The 21,571-nt window shown below is 42.7% G+C and overlaps 1 protein-coding gene across 2 annotated transcripts in view; it reads left to right on the top strand.

Moving 5' to 3' along the window:
• Nucleotides 1-221: 221 nt before the first annotated feature.
• LOC102309833 (TANK-binding kinase 1-binding protein 1) overlaps nucleotides 222-21,571 on the top strand; it is a 42,554-nt gene continuing 21,204 nt past the window's right edge. For both annotated transcript variants that reach the window (XM_042220283.1, XM_005926767.2), the window contains exons 1-10: nucleotides 222-326; nucleotides 15,138-15,378; nucleotides 15,491-15,622; nucleotides 16,239-16,343; nucleotides 16,463-16,613; nucleotides 18,568-18,761; nucleotides 19,297-19,364; nucleotides 19,456-19,562; nucleotides 20,541-20,713; nucleotides 20,814-21,095. In XM_042220283.1, coding sequence (XP_042076217.1) covers nucleotides 15,145-15,378; nucleotides 15,491-15,622; nucleotides 16,239-16,343; nucleotides 16,463-16,613; nucleotides 18,568-18,761; nucleotides 19,297-19,364; nucleotides 19,456-19,562; nucleotides 20,541-20,713; nucleotides 20,814-21,095 — 1,446 coding nt within the window. In that variant the 5' untranslated portion in view covers nucleotides 222-326; nucleotides 15,138-15,144. The remainder of the gene's footprint in view (nucleotides 327-15,137; nucleotides 15,379-15,490; nucleotides 15,623-16,238; nucleotides 16,344-16,462; nucleotides 16,614-18,567; nucleotides 18,762-19,296; nucleotides 19,365-19,455; nucleotides 19,563-20,540; nucleotides 20,714-20,813; nucleotides 21,096-21,571) is intronic.

Raw genomic sequence — 21,571 nt, forward strand, 5'->3', positions numbered from 1 at the left:
CCTGTATATGCAATCCATCCATCCTTCTCCTTCCCCATACCCAATTCAGGTTTTTCGTGAGGCTGGTCATAGAATGTGAGAAAGCCTACACCTTGTTCAAAAGTGTTTCTTTATGAATAACTCCCCTTTAGACAGTTTAGTAAAAAAGTTTTGCGAGCTGGTTTTCCTCAGTATTCATCTTTTCGCTTACCCTCCCCATGTTGTTAAAAGGGGGAGGGGGAAGTACACTCAACCCCGCCACACACACTGCTGATGTCAGACTCCAGTCATGTCGACCCTCCTCAGGATCAACGATACCATCATGTTCATGGCGTTTCTTCAGAGCCGTGAGTAAAAGTAGCTTTAGTGCCGCATGTGTCCTTTCTTCTTTCTAATTTCCGATATTGTGCGTGTTGCTGCAATCTACTGTATCTGCTGTCCTATTATGTTACCGGCTAAAACATGTCTGCATTTCGAAACGGGTCAGGATGACATGCTTTAGTGGCGCAACGGAGGATGCTCTCGGCGAAAAGCATCAGCAACACCGATGTAGCGATTTTTTTTAAAACACACATTAATTTATTGTTACATCACAGAAAGATTATTTTCTTTTTTACCCTGCTCGACAATAGCGCTTTGTATAGATTGAATTATCCCGGTGCAATATAAGCATGGATAGAGAAATATAATGACATACACTTGACACAGTGAGACTGTGTTTTTGCGTGTGTGACTATTTGCAGTTATGACTAAAGGAGCAATGGAGATGCGAGGCTTTATCAATCGCATTAGACGTGTTGCCTTCAAGTACTGTCGGGTTTTGGACACTTTGTCAATACCTTAGCTAATTTCCTCTTAAGTGTGTAAGTGTAAGTGTGTGTGTGGGGGGGGGGCTTTCGAAAATGTGCAAATCACAAATCGTGCTATTCACACAATAAGGTTAGTACAGACATGACCCTACTTTTGAAATCGCTTTTGAAATGAGCTGAGATGGCCTATTTATAACTCAGACAAATTGATCATATAAATGGACTGGTTATTATATAGCACTTTTCTACATCATTTATACAACACGACTCATTCATCCATTCACACATATTCTACAGGTGCTAGTAAGTGCTTTCTATCTAACATTTACACGCATTCATTCTCCAGTGAATACATCAGAGAGAAACTTGGTGTTCAGTGTGTGAGGATACTTAGGCATGCAGACTGGAGCAGTGAGGATGGACCACTAACCTTCTTATTAGTAGATCACCTGCGCTACAGCCAAAATAGTATAATACTGTTCTTCCCCAAAACTAATGATCCACTGCATATGAGCACTGTAATAGCTTACTGAATAGAATACATTGAAGCTTAAATTAATATAAAATTTCGGAAAAAGATTAAATGTGCTCTCACTGACGGCCAGCATTGAGTGTTCATCTATTACTGAATGTATAAAATTGCTGGACTAAAATCATCAATCACATTATAGCTAATAATCAAACAGTTTTGTTGTGACACTTGCATGATCAGTTCTTGAATTTTCTGCATAATGATGCATAGCAAAGCATGACTTAAATGTGCCTTTTCTGTGCACACTTGGATGGTCATGCTTTAAAAAAGAGAATGGTCTAAAATAGAGACCTAGTTATATGAGCAGTGCTTACATAACCTAGAGATGGTTATGTGAGAAAATCCCAGTAGATCAACAGTTTCTGAAATACTCACTGATGCCAGACTAGCCCGTTTGGCACCAATGACCATGCCACATGCAATTTCACTTAAATCACCTTTTTTCCCCCTGTTCTGATACTAAGGCTGGACTTTAATCATTGTGATCACATCTACATGCCTAATTGCACTGAGTTGCTGACATGTGATTGGCTAAAATTTGCAATAAGCAGTTCAACAGGTAACCTAATACATTGTCTGGTGAGTGCATACAGAGGGTAAAATAAGTATTGAACACGTCACCAATTTTTTAAGAAAATATATTTCTAAAAGTGCTACTGACATGAAATTCTCATCAAATGTCTCAACCCATCAAACCCACACATGCAAATAAATCAAACCATAGAAGTACATAATTAAATTATGTGTACTAATGATGCAGAAATGACACAGGGAAAAGTTTTCAGGATTCAGGTCAGGTCATTGGCTGGGCTAGTCTAGGAGGCTTACTTTCTTTCTCTATAAGCAAATGAGCGTTTCCTTGGCTGTGTGTTTGGGATTGTTGTTTTGCTGACACGTCCCTCGTTTCACCTTCATCATCCTGGTAGGTGGCAGTGGATTTTTTTTTTTTTTTATCAAAAATGTCTCAGAACATCTTTCCATTCATCTTTCCTTCAATTATATGACACCCCCCAATGCTGAATGCCAAAAAACAGCCACATACCATGCTGTTCCTACCTCCAAATTTCACTGTTGATATGGTGTTTTTGGGGCGACATGCAGTCTGTTTTTACCTCCAAACATAGTGTGTATTATGGCATCCAAATGCTTTAGTTTTGGTCTTAGTTAATCAGGCTATATCCTGGCAGTATTTCACAGGCTTGTCTAAATGTTGGTCAGCAAACTGTAAACGCGGTGTGGTGAGTGTCCATACATGGTTGAGCGCATTACTTATTGCTTTCTTTCAACCAATTCTACCTGCTGATTTCAGGTCTTTCTGTAGCTCTCCACAACTAGTCCTTGGCTCTTGGAAAACTCTTCTGATAATTCTTTTCACTGCCTTCCTGAAATCTTGCGGGGATCACCTGGTCGTGGCCTGCTTAGGGTAAAATTATGTTCTTACCAATTCTAGATTATGGCTCCAACAGTGCTCACTGGCACATTCAATAGTTTAGGAATTCTTCTGTGACAAATCCCATCAAGATGTTTTGCAACAATAAGGTTGCAATGGTCTTGAGAGAGCTCATTGGTTTTTACCCATCATGAGATGTTTCTTGGTAATGAGACACATTTTTTAAAATAGGTCAGTTGGGACTGAATCAGCTGACGTTAATTCCTGTTTTATTTTGACAGTCTCTGTGTACTGTGTGTTCAATTTTGCTTTCCCTGTCCTGTTAGTTCATCGTTTAATTATCCTGTGTGTATTTTAGTCTCCCCCTGCTTGTTGTTGCGTCATCCCTGTTTGCTGTGTGGTTCCCTGTACCCTATACTTTCCATGTTTTCTAGTTCCCAGTTCCTAATTTCTCCCTCGTTAGAGTTTTTTAGTGATGTTCCATTTGAAGCGGAGGCTCCGGTGCAGAAAACCAAAAACAACACACTGCTTATGAAGCAGTGTCGAGGCTTGGTTCGGCTAACCTGAGTCACATGATCAGTGATGTGTGAAGCTTCATTTGGTACGTCTCTGCTTCAATACCTGTTTCCATGGTTTATAATGAAGGGAATCATTGGCAGGATTTGTGCTGTGTTGTTGTTATTTTGTGTGAGAGAGCGAAGTGTGTGACATATTGAGAGACATGGAGCCAGCGAGAAAGAGAGGACATTCTGCCTATTCCTAAAGAAAAAATAAATAGAACAGTCTTATGTGTTGTTTTTATTTTACTAGTTTTTAAAAAATTCTACCCCAAGGTAAAAAAGTACCTAAAATACATTATACATATAAGTTATAATATATTATATACAAGTGTAGCTGTGCATTGGTTAATTACAGCACAAGCATACTCCCAACCTATTATAAGAGCGTGTTGTATATTATTATAAAGAATGTTTTGCTTTCAAATGTCAAGAAGTCAAGCAAAAGGAGACCATAACACAGCACGTTTAAGCAAAAGTTTATTTATCAAAAGTATTTATTAATCAAATAATCATTCTTTTTCACTCCCCCCCGCCCCCCCATAAATACATACATAAATTCATACATACATATATAAAAACATGTTCAAAGCACCTCAGTCACATGATATTAAACAGAAACTGTCAACTCAGCTCTGTAGGAAGCAGTTCATTTCAAGCTGTTTATTCAAGCTGCTCTTCATACTTTTGGCCACAAGATGGCACAAAAGAGGACTGTTGAACAGCTTCGAGTAATGAAACCTTTTTGAATACAAGTTTCAATGTTTCAGAAAGCTTAATTTGGCCATCATAGCTGCCACCTTAAAACTAATTCCCTTGTGTTCGAGTCCTGTGTTTGGGTTCTGCCTTGCCTGTCACACAGCCACATATGACATTCAATCTGTATAGGGATTACAAATACAGAGTACAATACAGAGAGTTTTACTAGTTCTCCTACTTTAAATGCTACTGAAACCTGTACAAGCCAACCAATAACAGAGGAGTATAACGACACAGACGGCATAACATTATGGCCACTTGCCTTATATTCTGTTGGTCCGCCTTTTACTGCCAAAAGAAACGTGGGGAGTCATGGACTATGCTAGACTGTAGTATCTGACAACAAGATGTTAGCAAAGATTCTTTGAGTTCTGTAAGTTGTGAGATAGGACCTCCTGGATTGGAATTGCTTATCCAGCTGTGTGTGTGTGATATTCTCTGTTTGACTTGGTTTGTTGAAGTGTTCAGTTTTGAGTTGTATGGAGGGGATTTTTACTTAGGTTGTGTTTTTGTTCATATTTGGTATTTATAGTTATCATTTTTAGATTTTCTTCAAGGTTGTTTTTTCTGTCCTCCTGTGTTCCCTTTGTCATGTCTGCCTTTCTCTTAGATCTTCCGTGCTTAGTCAGTCTTGTCTTCATGTTTATTTATCTTTTGTCTATGTCACGTTCTTTTGTCTTCATCCCTGTCTCTGTTTATGCATCTTGTTTTATTCTTTATATGTCTTTACATGTGCTCTGAAGCCTCGGCACAGTACCTCCCATCACTGTGTTCCCTGTGTGTTTCGCATTTCCCCATTAGTATCCTGAGTTTCTTGTAATTTTGCCCCGTCTACTTTTTTGTAAAGTTGTTTTGAGTTTAGTTCTGTCTCTGAGTTCTGCATATTGGGTCTCAACCTGCCTGCTACACAGCAACGCATGACACCAGCACATCAGAAAACAGAGACAGACTCTTTAGTGGAGATATCATCTGAATTTCAGGAGCGGGACCACTCCTCCTTCACGCCCCCTCCGGCCTCAGGCTATAAAACCCCCCCTTCTCCAATACCTGCTGTTCTCATTTTCATGCCCCACCCTCATTATCCCTCTCTTCTCCTCTCTTCCTTTCCTCCATTTATTTCTCGTTAGTACATGGGGATCTGCCCGGCCCGAGAGCCGTTGCCAGTCCCCTTCAAGGCCTTCCCCAACCCGCAGCGCCAGTTCACACTTCCTCATCCCTCATTGCCCATCGTTACCGAGGAAGTGGTACCTGCTAGTGAATTGTCATTGTAGCAATGAAACATTAAACAACGAAACTGAGTTGCAATTCTCTCAGTGCGAAAAGAAGAAAAAATAAAGTAAACAAAAGAGATTACACATTCAAATCCAGTCCCAGCTGAAGTTGATCAGACCCCAGCTTGCATCCCAGCAGCAACCGTCCATGGATCATGGATATGGATGTTTTAGCAATGTGCTGGGGGAACTTCAATTGCTTCCCCAAATGGGGTTGTAGCTTCCAGGCTGTGTAGAGAAGACCTGACCTTGTCCTTTGCTGTTGGCAGGGCTTCTCTCCAGCTTTGACAAAGGCAATTCTCCTCTTCGTGGCAAGATGTTATTTCCCAGAGAAGATTGCATTGCCAATGCTTTCTGCCACTGCTTTCAGCATTTGGTTGTTACGCCAGTGGTAGCAACCTTCTGCAGAGCCTTTGGACATCTACTCTGTAGATGTTCTAAGTATCCCCTTTTTGAGCATAGCTGACAGATTGGTGTCTCATGGTTGCCCCACATAATAGAGATTGGCTGAGGTTGGTAGGGCATGGATGAGGAATCAGACACAATGGACATCCGCTTGCATGATGTTCCTCAGGTGATTTTCCACTGTAGCTTACGCTCCCGTTTTGTCCAGGCCACCTGCTGCCTGAGCCCCACTGTCCTACACATTTGCTCTTCCTTCACATCTGCTCAGTCCTCTTCTTGGATTATGTGGTCTCTCTCATTTTCCCTAGCCTTTTCCATGTGAGGCTTTTGGGGGGGGAAAAAACAAGCAAGCTCTCCTGGATGCCAGTGTACCCACCAAATCCTTCTGCCTGAAGAATGACTTGGCCACCTCCACAGCTCTCTCTGCCTGTTCAGTGATACAACTTTTAAAACTTTTCACTAGCTGCCCTGATATGGAGGGGATGCCAATCCTATCTAAGAAAGACGGAATTTGTCAGCCACTTTCCCCCTTTTTAGCACCATAGAGTTTGATTTGGTGGGCTTAGTGCTCATCCTTGCCCAGGTAAAGGTGAAGTTTCTCAAGGCCTTGCAAGATGTCCTTACCTCCTGGATATTACAACAACATCAGTTAACTCCTGGAACTGATGTTGTTGTAACAGTCATCCATAAATGCTCTTATCGGATGACTGAGATGGTACATCTGGTTATAATCCCTTTTTCCTGCCGATGACAATCTGATGTTTCTGTCCTCGAAGTGACGGTCAGCATGAAGATCCTTGCTACTCTGCTCTCCGAAGGGTCCCCAACCTTCTACCTCGTTAGGATGTCTTGAAGGTCAGCTTGTTTCTTCTTTCTTCTCACTACACCTTATATGTTTTTTGAAGGTATGGAGCTCTTGCCTCAGCTGGATCTTGATGGCTCTGGTGTAAGTGGTTCTTGTGTAAGTGGGCTTGGTATCTACTTTCTTGACAACACTGAATCTTTCTGCTGCATAGCCGCAAATTATGTTAGTCATTGTATGGAGTCGGTGGTGTCAAGGCACCTGAAGGCCAGTACTTATGAGTGGATTCAAGCGCAGACACAATACAGAGCAGTGTTAAGGTTTTTACAAGTTTTATTGTAAACACAGGAAGAACAACCTGGACCAGAAGCTGCTGTTGACTGTCTACCGCACCTCATTGGAGAGCATGGTTTCCTATTGCCTGGGTGTCTGGCCACAGATGAGAACAGGAAGCATGCACATAGGGTAACACTGCTGAAAAAAATCTTTATTTTTTATTTATTTTATTTATTTTAGCTGTCCTCCGCCACCCTGGAGGCCGTCAATTGCTCCTGTCTCAGGAAAACAAGGGCCATCACAGGTGGCCTCTTGCATCTTGCCTGCCACCTGTTTGACCCGCTGCCCTCCAGACAGTATCTTAGGTTTATAAGGTTCTCACACCTCCAGACTCACAAACAGCTTTCCCCCCTGGGTTATCTGGATTTTAAAAAAGAGATCATTTATCCTTCAGATGCAGATGTACAGCTGAGTCTAAAGGTCTCTCTTTCAAGGATGCCAATGTTAAAATTTTGGATAGAGAAAACAGATGGCTTGAAAGAGGAGTGAAAGAGGAGGTGGCTACGACACCAACAGTCTGATGTCTATAATCCAGCTTTTGAGATCCCTTCCCAGACACCTTAACATATAGCACTCACATCCTGGGCCATTTGACCTCAATAAATAATATAAATCACATGATAGGGTGGGGCTAGGTTTCACTATGGGTTCACCTGAAACCTTGGCTGATTGTGTCCCACACCGTTTTCACACCTTGGCTCGTGTGATTAGGTAGAGGATCAATACAGGGTCCATGACCCTCTTGCGGACACTCCCATAGGGCTTAAAATCTGGGACTCTCAACCAATTGCACCTAGAACTGAAGAAGCTTCTTGGATGAGAGGTGAAACGTCTTCAAGAAAACTTAAAGAAGTCCAGACTCTTTTATTTCCAAGCTCCTTAGACTACGATGACCTGGAGGACTGAGAACCTTCACAGATACATTTAAAATGCTTCTCCTGACACACTTCAATAATCAGGCTCCATCTTATTGTAAAGACCTCCTAGTCCCATCTCACCCTAATAGTGGTGACTTGTGGTTCTTTAAAAGTATAATGGTAGGCAGAGCCTTCAGCTTTCAGGAGCTTCTATTGTGGAACCTGCACCATCGCTTGCCACGTGGCCAACCCCTGTACAAGCTTCGCCGTCGGCGCTGGACAAGTCAAGGGTGCCAACATTCTGGGCAGATGACGCTAGTGAGAGCACTAGAGAAGTAAAGGGACGCCTTGAGGAATTATGCGCACAGCAGAGTTCATATGTCTTAAAAGATAGAGGACAGAACCTAGCATGCCAGTGCATGGGGGTTTGGGTAGTGCTTTTTGAATGCAGGATAGATGGCAGAAAAGACTGGCAACACTGTGCCAGGAATGTGCACTGTTATATTTTGTGAAAGATGGATAGATGGAGGGAAACTGGACCAAAACAAAACAGGACCTCCAGGAACCCAAAACAAAACGTCCCTAACACACACAGGAGCCCGTGAACAGTTCAAAACAGAAGTCAGGCGGCTGACCCGGGGGCCGACACCACAGAAGACCAGGATGAGACAGTTTAGGGGGCCGACCACGCAGAAGGCAGTGGCAGTGACAGCGGCAGCGCGTTAACAGTTCAGGAGGCCGAAGCTGAAGCTGGACCATTCGAGGCTGATGCTGGGGCTGGACCAGGCATGGATAAGGATGCTTGACGCTGCAGGCGTGGATGAGGATGCTGACGCTGCAGGCGTGGATGAGGATGCTGCGAAGCTGAAGCTGATGCTGAAGCTGCAGGTGAGGCTTAAGCTGCAGGTGAGGATGATGTCGATGCTGCAGACGAGGATGATGCTGATGCTGCAGATGACAGCGTGGATGTCGTAGGTGGCAGCGCTGCAGGCGATGGCATGGAAGCCGCAGGCGGTGGCGCTGCAGACGACGGCGCGGCAGACCGCTTTGATGGCCGGACGGGCTTCTTGGAAGCAGCAAGCAGCAAGCTGAAGCGACTCCTCGGACCTCCCAGCAAAAGCAGGATGCTGGAGCAGTTTCTCGGACCCCCCAGCAGAAGCTGCCAATGATGGTTATGGCTGGACGGGCTCCTCGGACCCCCCAGCAAAAACAGTCACAGAACCAGCAGGCACGTGGGCTTCTGGCACACATGAGGCAAAACCAGCAGGCATGGGGGCCTCTGGCACACATGAGACAAAATCAGCAGGTGTAGGAGCAGACACACACTATAAATACACACAAGGTAATGAGGGAATGACACACAGGAGGGGAGCACAGCCGAACCTAATTCACAAGACGAGACACAGACCTACAAAGTAAAACAGGAAACACACAGACTGTTTTACAACACAAATTCGGGGATACGAACAGAGCACAGAGGACAGACACAGGTAGGGCTGATAAAACACGGAAGCACCAAACCCTAAGAACTAATACAAAATTAGAATTAACACAAAACACAAGATGAAACCAAAAGGAAACACAAAATTCATACTGTCCAACACAAGGCAGTATGAATTTTATCAAAGGGGTAAAACAACATCAAGCTATTGGCCAATTATCTGCCTCTCCACAACATGGAAGCTCCTCTCAGATATCATAGCAACCAAGTTGAATAAGCACATGAGTCAATATATGAGCACACTTCAGAGACATTTTGCAAAAAAAACAAAAAAAAACAACAACAACAACAACAACAACAACAGGGCGTAAAGCCCCAGCTATTGGTTCACAGAGCAGTTGACCAGACAGACCCGAGCATTGTCTGTATTGGCTACAAGGCACTCTGTGACTCAATGCACAGCACATGGATACTGGAGTCCTTAGCACTACAAGGTTAATAATGCACTTATAACATTCATCAGGAACTCAGTGTTGAACGTGGAAGACAACACTGAAGGCCAACTCCAAGGCACTATCTACCTTCAAGTGCAGAATATACCAAGGTAATGCACGGTCCCTGCAGCTATTCCGCATAGGCCTCAACCCCCTAAGCCAGCTCATCACGAAGAGTGGAAGAGACTGGAATATACATTCAGGACTAGAATGACCATCAGATACCTTGTGTACATGAATAACATCAAGCTGTATACTACTTCAAGTAAGACATTAACTCACCTTCAATACATATGCCCCACTAGTCATCAGATACCCAGCTGGAATAATAAGTTGGCCAATAGAGGAGATAAATCCCACTGAAGCCAGACCAAGAAAAAAAACAAAAAACATGACATTTCTTTTCTTTGTATTTTCTACTTATTTGGGGCAAGAGTAACAATAATCTTTGTATTTTTATTCAAAGAACCACATAGATTTTTATATTTAATCATACTTCAGAAGTAATTTTAGCATTAACTTCATGTAGTAGAATTAAAGGTGTCTATAACAGAACCTTTAAACCTAGTTCACACTTTAAACCTGGTGAGGCGTGATTGCAGATGTCACTCAGGTGCATCTGTGGTCCATGCAGCGGCACCGCAGACCACGCGCCTCCACATATCATATAAACTCCAATAAATAATCAGAAGAGTTTTTGCGGCGGCATCCTTCCGTGTCAAGAAGTGATGTTGTAACATTCAGACAGGTGTTCTTTCAGGTATGCCAGCATCAGTGTGCATGACTGAGAAGTCCTGTCCATGAGTGGCAGTCTCAATCGTATGCGTCGCAGACACAAGGAGACGTCTGATGAGGCTGGTGTTTGTCTGCCTCCCTTCTGGCTCTCTTTTCAGAGATGTGTGCAGCCCTGTTTTCCTCTGCCTTTTCCACTCCCCTCCTGATAGTGAGGCGCCAGACTGAGCGATCAAGTGTGCCGGGTTTCCATGCCATGGTATTTATGCTGCACAGTTTCATGTCTTTTTTACAGACATCTTTAAAGTGCAGCCATGGGTGCTTGGTCTTGCTTGGTCGCAAGCCCTTCATCAACTTGCCAGGTCCTTCAAGGATGCAGCCAAGTTCCATTTGACTGATGTGGCCAAGACAATGAAGGTGCCACTCACAAAGAAGGGCAAACATGCTGTCCATGTTTGTGGATTTCAGGACCTCTGAATTGGGCACTTTGTTTAGTCTTTGAATCCACAGAATGCACTGCAGGCACCTCAAGTGGAAGTTTTCTCTCATGCCTCATGTAGTTGGTCGAGGCTTCACTGCTATAAAGAATGATTGTAGGTTGTACCCATCTATAGCGATGTTTTGGGGGGTGATCTTTACCCCGTGCCATGACTTGCATCTTCTTTAAACTTACAGCAAGCCTGAATTCCTTGTAAGCATAGAAGAGACAAGTAACAAGCTGTTTCAGGTGTCTTCCTTGTGGGATGTTAAGCCTGTGTCATCAGCAAAGAGCAACTCAAGTATAGAGTAGAAACAGTGTGTGGATAACATGGATGTAGACTCCACTGTGTTTGTGTTTTAGTAAAGGGGTAACCATGTGATGAATACATACGGGCTTGCTCTGGTCTGTCCTTGGCTGATGCTGATTGTGCTTCTGTAAAAATCCCTTAATAATACAGCTAAGTGAATTGATTTGAAAATTTAGAGCCAAAATGGGGAAAACGACGACAAACACAGGCAGTATGTGGGCTGAATGTGTGTGAGAGAGGCAGAGACTTTGATGTGAGGGGTGGGATGGTAGGGGGTGCATTGGAATTATGTTTTTTGTTACATTCAGCATGAACAAAATGTGTGGTTTTAACCATGGTCACATGTTTGAGTGACTCTCTGCTGCCAGCCATTCCTTTTTCTTTCCTTTTTTATTTGAAAATATTAATTTCAAGTAAACCGATATGACTCAGTATGCATGAGAACAGTATCCAGAATCACAAGCAATAGATTACATGTTGTTTCTGTTCCACAAACTGTCCTGAGCTGTTGTTGGTCTGTTAAAGATCCATATGCAAACTTTATACCAGCAGTCCCCAACCCCCGGGCCTCGGACCGGTACCGGTCCGTGAGTTGTTTGGTACCGAGGCCGCGAGAGTTGAGGCTCAGGTGTGAAATGTATGAGTTTTCAGGGTTTTTATCGGTTTTCAGCGTTATTTTGTTATCGTTTTTATCGTTATACTCTGGTTTTCCTGGGTCTTTTCACGTGTGTTATGAACAGTGTTGGGACTAACGCGTTATTAAGTAACGCGTTACAGTAACTACGTTATTATTGTGGTAACGAGCACGGTAACTAGTTATTATGCCAAAATCAGGAACGCGTTACTCGTTACTGGGATTTAGATAGGGTCGTTACTCGTTACTTCGTGTGGTGGCTATCGCGGAGCTTCCACAGATTCAGTAACATTAGCAAGTGGTGGAGGCCAGCAGGTGGATGAAGGAAAAGGGACGCAGAAGGAAAAGAGACCCGAGGCGGCCGCCGGTCCAAGTGTGAACTGAACTTCAGGTAAGAAGTTATGACCTGCAGTCTCTCTGGGTCAGATATGAACCAAGTTTAGGTGGAGTTTATTTTCGTTATTCTGACTTTTTCCGTACTGCGTGCTAGCTAGCATGACGGAGTTTCTATACAGCTGGGTGGTGCTATGAAGTTAATGATGTTGAACTTTATTTTGTTCATAAGTTATTAGAGTTGCCAACCGTCCCGTCTGGTATTCAGAGAAAATATTACGCGTTTCTTATTGAGGTGAAAAGGAACAGTTTGTCCCGTAATTCAGCTACAATGAAAAAGACACAAAGCTGGAGTTATTCTGTGTCTTTGCTGCACAGCTGCCTCTTCTTCTCTCATTCTCCCCCTCCCTCTCCCGTTTCTACTTCAATCATGAAACTGATCAATGATCAGCTGATCGGCTCTCTTGTTTGTTTATCGCCCACTTTGCGCCGAAAGAGGAAACCAGCGGATGTCGCGCTAAACAACAGCAGCACGTTTAAGCTTGATCAGCTGTTGTTAGAATTTATTTAATATTAATTTCTAGTATCAGCTGATGTTTGCTGGAGCCACAGCTGTAAAGCTGCTGGTCATGATATGGTTTGGTTATCTGGTGAGAGGGAAACATGAAGATGAAACCAGGAGATGTCCTTACTGAATCAGAGCTGAACAGGTGATGGAGAAACAGGTTTACCTTTTAGGTGACATGAATGAGTTGAAGGGAAGTTATGAACTGTTTCTGAGAGACAAATAACACCAGGATCCTTTTTTAGGTAGCTGACAGCTGGTAACTGTGCAGGGGCGGATCTAGCAAAGTGTTGCCAGGGGGCCAGGTAGGGCATTAACAGGGAAGGGGGGCACAAAGAAATACTTTTCTTTCTTATTCTCATTTAAAATGTCTAGCTTTTAAAAAATAATTATCTGAATCTTACAACAAACGATTGATAGATTGATGCATATATACCATCAGAACAGTGTACATCACTGTCACAACAGTGTTTATTTTCATTCAAAGGCTTTATGATTTTTCCTATAATGGTGGGCCGGTCTCTAGTCAAAATGCCCGGGCACAATTTTCTGTCCCAGTCCAGCCCTGTATGCAGCTCATCTGCAGTCTGGTGTTACCTACATCTTCCTATTCAGAAGGCAGAATTTCCGAGTTCTGAGTACAATCGAAAGCACCACGACTGCAGTTTTTGTGTTGGATGTAAAAGGCGCACATGACGCTGTGACGTAGGCTAGAATCATGGCAGCAGTCAATGACGGTCCAGGCGTGGGATTTCTCTCGTGGAAATATGCACATTATCTTTTCCTTTCTATTGGTAGGTGGCACAGTGCACTTGTGGCAAGTAAGCAAGCTAGAAGACTGGCAAAGTTATGGAAGCAACACATTAACAAGAGAATTCTGAGTAAAACCAAAGTTACTTTCCCTAGTAACTAGTTACTTTGAAAGTAACGAGTAACTTGAAGTAACTGAGTTACTTTTGAGAGAAGTAACTAGTAATGTAACTAAGTTACTATTTTAAAGTAACTTACCCAACACTGGTTATGAATAAATTTTCTTTTTTTCAGTAACGGTACTAGTTTTATTTTGTTGTATTTATCTGCGACACCTTAAAGGCCGGTCCATGAAAATATTGTCGGGCATAAACCGGTCCGTGGCGCAAAAAAGGTTGGAGACCGCTGCTTTATACCATTAAGGATATTTGGAATGGATATTTGCAGTTAATCAATCAATCAATAAAATATACAGTACTGTGAAAACAGTGGGGAGCCACCCCTCATTACATTTTGCTTCCAAGGAGATGTTCTGGTGGAGTTGCTCTCCGGGGTTTTTGAAGACCTTTCAAACCATAACAAAGTCTCTTGTTTGTTAGGCAACTGTTCGGCCACCGTCATATATAAATCAGTTAAGCATAAAAAGGCACACACCACAAGAGACAAAACAGTACTGTATCTACATATAAAAAATAATAGAACAAACAGACAGAATCGGAGACACTGACACACTAGATGAGAGATGGATCTGGCTGATCACTTGATCTACTACTACTTGCTGAAGAAATAGTCTCAGTGGTGGCATTCAAGAAGCCATTCATAATAAAGGGAAATAGGGACAAAAGGATAAGTAACCAAAATTACACACAAACTGGACTGGACATTGGAGCAGGTGGAGTGATGAATCCAAATTCAATTTCTTTTGACTCAAATATTTATTATCTGTTTGTTAACAGGTATGGACTGTACAGAGAGTACCAAAAGGCATCGTCATGGCTGCATTTCTGACAATAGTGTTGGATGTTGTAACTCAAAGTTTTGGATGTCAAAACTGATGATAATGATGGATCACGATGGAATAATATATCACCATTCAGCAGTATTTTTGGTTAGCTCCCATCAATTAGTCTTAGGCCCCACTTCTATGTATCAAATTACAGGTAGTGATCTTTTTCTACTCTCCAACCTCATTGAAACATATAAACTCCTGGCTGCACACACACTGGCTTTAACTTCTGTCAGGATGTAGGCTTTTATACATTTATTGCTGCTAGTGCTCCTGTTATGTGAAATGGGTGTGGAGGAGCATGGTGAGGTCACATGGCTACTAGTTTTTCTGTCTGTTCACCCATTCCAGTTTGTTGCAGTAATCAGAATCAGAATGCTTTATTGATCCCTAGGGGAAATTATTTTGGTTACAGCGCTCACACCTCTGGGCAATTTAGATTAATCAATTAACCTATCCCCAATAACTGCAGGTCTTTGTACAGTGGGAGGAAGCCAGAGTACCCGGAGAGAACCCATGCAAGCATGGGGACAACATGCAAACTCCACACAGAAAGCCCCTGGCCTGATGGTGGAATTGAACTCAGGACGTCAACAGTGCTAACCTAACATTACTGGCCTTACGGATCAGTTTATTGTAACTTAACAGAGCGGAGAATTTCTACAATTCTCCCCCATTTTGTCTCTTTCCCTTGTAGCTAACTGATGATGGATCTGTTCAGCAGAGGGGAGCTGGGGCTGCTGGGAGGAGGAGAGGGCCTCAGAGATGATGTGGCTGCGCATGGCATCCGCTGGCCACCCAGTCGTCTGCCAGAAGACATGTATCCGCCATCTGGATTGGCCCTGGCTGCTGCCTACCATGACATCAAGCTCCGACTAGCCAGTCTGGAGAGGGAGAACAGTAGCATTAAAAGGAAACTCGAACACTACGAAGTCAAGGTGGAGAGCAGCAGGCGCACACACATATCCACACATCCTAGACCCCATACACAAAACAGCATACAGTAACATTTCTGTGTTGGGAATGCTTTGTTTGTGCCCTGTCCCCCAGTTCCCTATGATTACTGAGTTTGGAGAGGAGACAATACTGTGTTGTTCCTGTGAGCCCATCATCAAAGATACCAGCACTATCCAGTCACAGACCACCAACCTACAACAGAGGATCAACTCCCTCACTCAGGAGGTAAAATTTGACATGCAGTACTCTTCAACTTATATGAGTGGGTTGTCTTAGTCATTTTATATGACACCAGTTAGATGTGTCTGGTCAAGTCTCTTATGTGAATCATGTTGAGGTTTTTTCTCTGTCAGCCTTGTTTGGATTTTTTGTAATCTGACAAATAGTGAACACACAGCTGAGCATCAGGCAAAACAGTGATGAGACATATACCAGACTGTTATGATGTTGCACAGCAGTCAGGACCACAAGCACTGTACTTGCACAGTGAAGCTCTAATTCAAGGAGTTTAAGAGAAATATTACATTAACTGTTCAGGAAGTCTCTCATTTTCAGATTTGATTAACTATCATGCCCTCATTGACATACTTCAGATCCTCAGACTGAAAAAAAAATGCTAAAAAAAAGTCCTAGGGGTTACCTCTTGGAACCGCAAAGCAATAACACACATTTGAGCCATGGCAAATGTCTCAGTAACTAGGAGGCCTTCATAATGGGAGAAACTTTTCTCCTTTTAAAATGTAAAATTATATCATAACATATCTTCCTGAAATTTAGATACCTGTAGTATACTGTATTTCATTTGGAATTAATTGAAATTGTTAGAAATAATTTTTCTCAGCTCCAAAAGAGCAAAGAGAGAGAAGAGAGACTGGAAGAAGTCATCCAAGCTTACGAGAAGATTCACCTGGAGAAAAGCAATGTCCAGAGAGACCTGGACAAAATGGTAAATACATACAAACATAATAATGTGTTTTGTACTGTTAAACGCATTTTGTGCTGAGGTATTTCCTAGCAGATTGGGTTTCAGTTGCAATTTGCTGTGTTTCCATTTGTGTGAGACAGACAACTCTAGTGGAGCAGCACGTGGACAGGATCCGCATCCTCGAATCAGCTCTCAGGCAGAGAGATAGTTCCCTGCAGAAACTCAGCACTGAGCTGCACAGCAAAGACTTACATAAGTCTCAACTCCATGCCAGTCTAGACATACCGAGAGGTGGGTTCTTTATATATCAGGGGCACATCTGCTTAAATAAATGTCTATGGTAGCAGTAGGAGAAATATCCTAATCCATAAAGTGCAAGTAAAAACTATACTGTTTGTATATGTCATTGTTATAGTTCAGGATTTCCATTTATTTAAAATCTGTCACATTCACAAATTCATTGCTTTACATATTCTATTCCCGCTATTCTTCTGTACCAACAGCAGGGGGGGGCATTCCTGATGAATGCTATAGAGCACTATTAGCCTTGTACAGTGTGTGTGTGGCATTGGGTCATAGTCTGTCTTGTAGTCAATCCAAGCAATGCTGTCTGGTCTTCTCCACTATCGAAGGGCGATGGCCCTCTAGTATGTACTCCGCGCTCATGTGTTTACTCATGTGCCTATTCAGCTTGGTTGCTATGCCTTAGTGGAGCTTCTATGTTGTGAAGATGCAGGCAATTAGCAGGTTTGATGGTACTGGACCGTTTTGAGGATCCTTCATGATTACGATTGTTCTTCCATTCGTTAGTCAAACACCTTAGTAGTGCTGCCAAGCATCCTTGGTCTGCCTGTCATAGTGTGGATGTTTGGGGAGTTTGAGACCTGTTTTTTCCAACCTTGGAAGACACGTTTTACTTTTCTCCTCCATTTGGGGCGGAGCTGGTCTCTGCTGTGGTCTAGGTACACCTGCTCATCATAGGGCTACAATAAAGTGAGGGTATTTAAGGACCAACTTGAACCTTCATTCTTGGAATTAACTCTGCTCTCTGCTCGGATTCCTGTTCGGTCCTTTCCTAGTTTGATTTTCAAAGACATAATTCAACAAAGGAATCCTTTCTTGCAATGGAACAATTGCTAGGGCATGATCCGGACAGCAGGAGGTAACAGCGAACAGAGTTGACCACCCACAAAGTTCTGGGACACACTTTCGGGTGAGGTCAGAAGCTGGTCAGCTAAGCAAAGTTTAAAAGAGCCTGCAGTAATAACAAGCCAGCCCCATGTACTGCTTCATCTCCTTCTTGGTTTTGGGACATAGTGTCACGGCGGGGTGCGCCGGTGTGTTTGTTGGAGCGGACCCAGAAGCAGACACTGGAAGCAAGGAGCTGGTTTGCAAACTGAAGGCGAGCCTTTATTTCGGCTGAAAACATGAAACTATGAAACACCAAGCATAACTATGATAAATTATGTTGAACCTATGACTGACCATGATAACAAAAGGTAAAACTATGACTGTGACTAGATGACGTGAGGAAAATTGGCAGACGTCCTGACAATGAACAGTAATAGACAAAGGACTTAAATACACACATGAGGTGATCAGGGGAAGTGGAGACACATGAGGAAACAGCTGACTAGGATGAACATAATGATGCACAGGAAATGTAAACTAAAACACAACGACATGAAAACTGGACTTTCAAAATAAACAGGGAAAACATGACACCACACAGGCATGACAGCATTAACCAGGCAGACCAGAAACATGACACATAAGACACAATAAACAACAATGGGAACTTTAATCTCTGTGGCTCCACTCTGCTCCAACAGCACCAATTCATAGTCAATGTGTTGGTAACACTTGTCGTGTGACCAAGAATGGCCCTTGCCACTTGGTGAGCTGGATGAAGGGAGCAATACAAGCAATTTATCTCCCAGCAAAAATTATCTTAGGTGCTGCTGATGTTCCTCGGCCTAGAGCAAATTTTCCCATGATAACCTCCCCAGTGTGTATAGCTTTGCTTTTAGGTCCAGAACATATTGAATTTCATTCTTACCTGAGCTTGGACCTTGCTCCCAGCTTTCTTTAATGACATCCAGCACCCCCTGCGGCTTCCTGCCAAACAGCATTTCCTTGCTAACGCTGCTCAAACTGGGTTACACTGCGAAATCCAGAGCAGGGAGATATATGTGAAGCTGTCATTTCTTTTTTTCATTTTTTTTTTTTCATTTTTTTTTTTCAGATGGTCCAGGGCCGACACTGCAGAGCTCCTGCAGTCTGGATGCCCTTTTGGACCTGAAGGTGCAGCAGCTGGAGGCTGAGCTGGAGGGTGCGCAGAACCAGGCTGAGGGGGCTTTTCAGAGAGAGAAGGCAATGAGGGCTGAGGTCCAGAGGCTGCAGCACGAGGTAGCAAAGCTGCGGGAAGCACAAAGACAGGTACCTCACAATTGCTTTAAATGCTTAACTGGCCATGATCGAGTACAGATGGACTGCAGGACATTGTGATCTCACAACTGCTGTGGGTCAACAAAGCACACTTAGGCAGTCTTGACTAAGGTGCTGCCATGCAGCCACGCTTTAACATTAAAGTTTATAAGCTGCAGCTATTGTCCATTATATGTCAGGTTATTTTAAAACAAATTCAACAAACAAATTACAGTCCTGGACTGCCACTTGCTGCAGGCTTTCAGAGTTATTGTGGTAAAAAAAAAACAACCCTTAAATTAAAATAAATGAATAAATCTTCAGAAATTGTTAGGACTGTGGATAAAAGGAGGATACTGAGGAAAGTCCAGACTAAAGGTTTTCAATCATTTATCCCATGCATAGACTTTAAGATTTATTTTACATACTCCCAAATATTAATTTATAATAATATTAATTTATAAACATTTATCATTTTCAGTCACATCTCGTGTTTTCCTTCAGTGATTGGTAGTTCTAACCACAGATCCTTGTGTGTCTGTGTCAGTCACAGGACCTGTCTTCTCACTGTGAACACTGTGACGTAGAATGGATAAAGAAAGCCGGAGATGAACAGTAAGTCTAATTACAAAAAATATTTAAATATAAGTCTATAGTTCATTGTCTTATGCGTGTATATGAATGTGTCTGTGTGTGTGTGCTCCAGGGTTAACCTGGCATTAGCTTACACGGAGCTCACAGAGGAGCTGGGTCATGTTCGCTGTCTGGCTGCAAAGCAGAGTGACCTTCTGCAGCATGTCTCACAGGAGCCTGGTAAGCAACCTGAAAGAGTGACTAATTTGTGGATTTTGTGGTAGAATATTTGTCAGAGAGACTTGTCCTGTAGATATGCTAAAAGTCTCTACCAGCTTGAAAGTTTTTCATTTTAATTGCATGTACTGTACCCACTTACTGGAACAGTTTTTGTACCGAGGCTCAAGTGTTACTGTGAAACAGTAATAAACATCTTTCTTTCATCTTAGTCGATAGCTGATAGTTTATAGCAACTCATGTTAGCTGTGGAGTTGTTGGATCATGATGAAAGAGTTCAAACATCCTCTGTTTACATCAGACTGCAGGAGGTATAATCAGCCTTCTGTATAGATGACCATACCGTGACCACTGCAACTTCTACTTGGATTCTACTTGATTGGAAGCTATGCAGTAACTTGTTGGACACATGTCAGCACCCACAGTAAACTTAAGTGAACTATCTATGGGACAAACCCTATAGCCACTAATTTAGCTATTGATTTTGCCTGCTGATAGTCTTCGCAATTCTTACACATTTAAAAAAATACAGTAATGAAATTGAAAAGGCAATAAGGGTAATCAAGAACCAAGCAAAACTATGATTTTAGTTCATATCTATCTGCACATATCAAGGTAGGCTAAATCAGTGTACGTCAGCAACATAATACGATTTGGTACTTTTCCATTGGTATATGTATATGCTCTCTTGTTGCTAGAAGTGCAATGTAAATGGACTCTGTAAAAATGAAAAATGTAACATTTTTCTATCTGCACCAGCCTACTTTAGCAATCAGCATTACACTAACTTACAGCAACATGAAATTACACTGAATCTCCACCTCCAGCCTTACTTCCTCACTTAGCCGCTCTCTAGTCATCAGAACTATGTAGTAATGTGTAATTTTTTGAAATGACTGGTGTTATATTTAGACAAAGCAGAAGTTGTTTTCAGGTCTGTTATTTCCTTTCTTTATTCATCTTTCTCTTGCTCTTGCACAGCTCCTCAGCATCTCTCTCCAACCTCTTCCCAGCGTGCCTCACTCTCCCCTGACAGACTCCTCCCCACTCCCCCATCTCCTATGTCCTCAACTGAAGGGTCCATCTCCTATTCCCATCAGCAGACTAGCAGCCGCCTACGAGCTAAGTTCCAGGGTCGCCGAAGTTACTCAGAGGTTAGGCTACACATTTTAGTAGAACATGAAAATGACAACTACATTGTGAAATATTTTTATGTATTTTATTTTGTACTGATCCTTGCCTCCTGTTTCAAAGGTATCTGACACATCAGTCAACCAAAAGCCCCCAGTTCATCTGTTAAGGGACCCAGTATCTACGCTTCCCAAACCCAGGCATGTCCATAGGGACATGCAGGCTTACAGTCAAACCAAAAGTCAGCTCTGTACCTCACTGGTGGGTTTGGTTAGACCAGCATCAGCTCATGGAGCTGGAGTGGAGAGAGGAGGAGGAAGGGGCGTAGAAAGGTGTGGTGACAACAGCCTGAGCAGCAGTCCTTGTCACTGTGTTCTCGACCTGGACTTTCCTGTGGCTGCTGAGGTGAGAAGTAGAACTTGTATTCACTTAGTTATTGTTTTTCAGATGTTATGATGAAACAACGGTTTGTAACCCATTTTAGCAGTGAGTGCTGGGTGCTCTGGCCATTGCCAGTCCATAGTTTATTTGAAGATTTTATGAAGCTTGAGCATGCTGAGTTAGACAAATCAAGATGAGGTATTTTAGTGTCAAATTTTCTCTTTTTGGTTACCCTTGATATTTTAGATGTAGTGGGCTTCAATGTAGTCTTCCACTGATGGCCATATTCCTATTTGGCTTCACTAGATAAAACTTGCTGACCTATTGCTAGTGTTTGCTAGCACTAACATTCTTGGTAATGGTAAATGGCCTGCATTTGTATAGCGCTTTTCTAGTCCCTAAGGACCCCAAAGCGCTTCACACTACATTCAGTCATTCACCCATTCACACACAGGCGATGGCAAGCTACATTGTAGCCACAGCTGCCCTGGGGCGCACTG

The sequence above is a fragment of the Haplochromis burtoni genome, unplaced genomic scaffold (assembly GCF_018398535.1).
Source record: "Haplochromis burtoni strain Fernald_Lab_line unplaced genomic scaffold, NCSU_Asbu1 Contig_45, whole genome shotgun sequence".
In the NCBI taxonomy this organism is placed as follows: Eukaryota; Metazoa; Chordata; class Actinopteri; order Cichliformes; family Cichlidae; genus Haplochromis; species Haplochromis burtoni.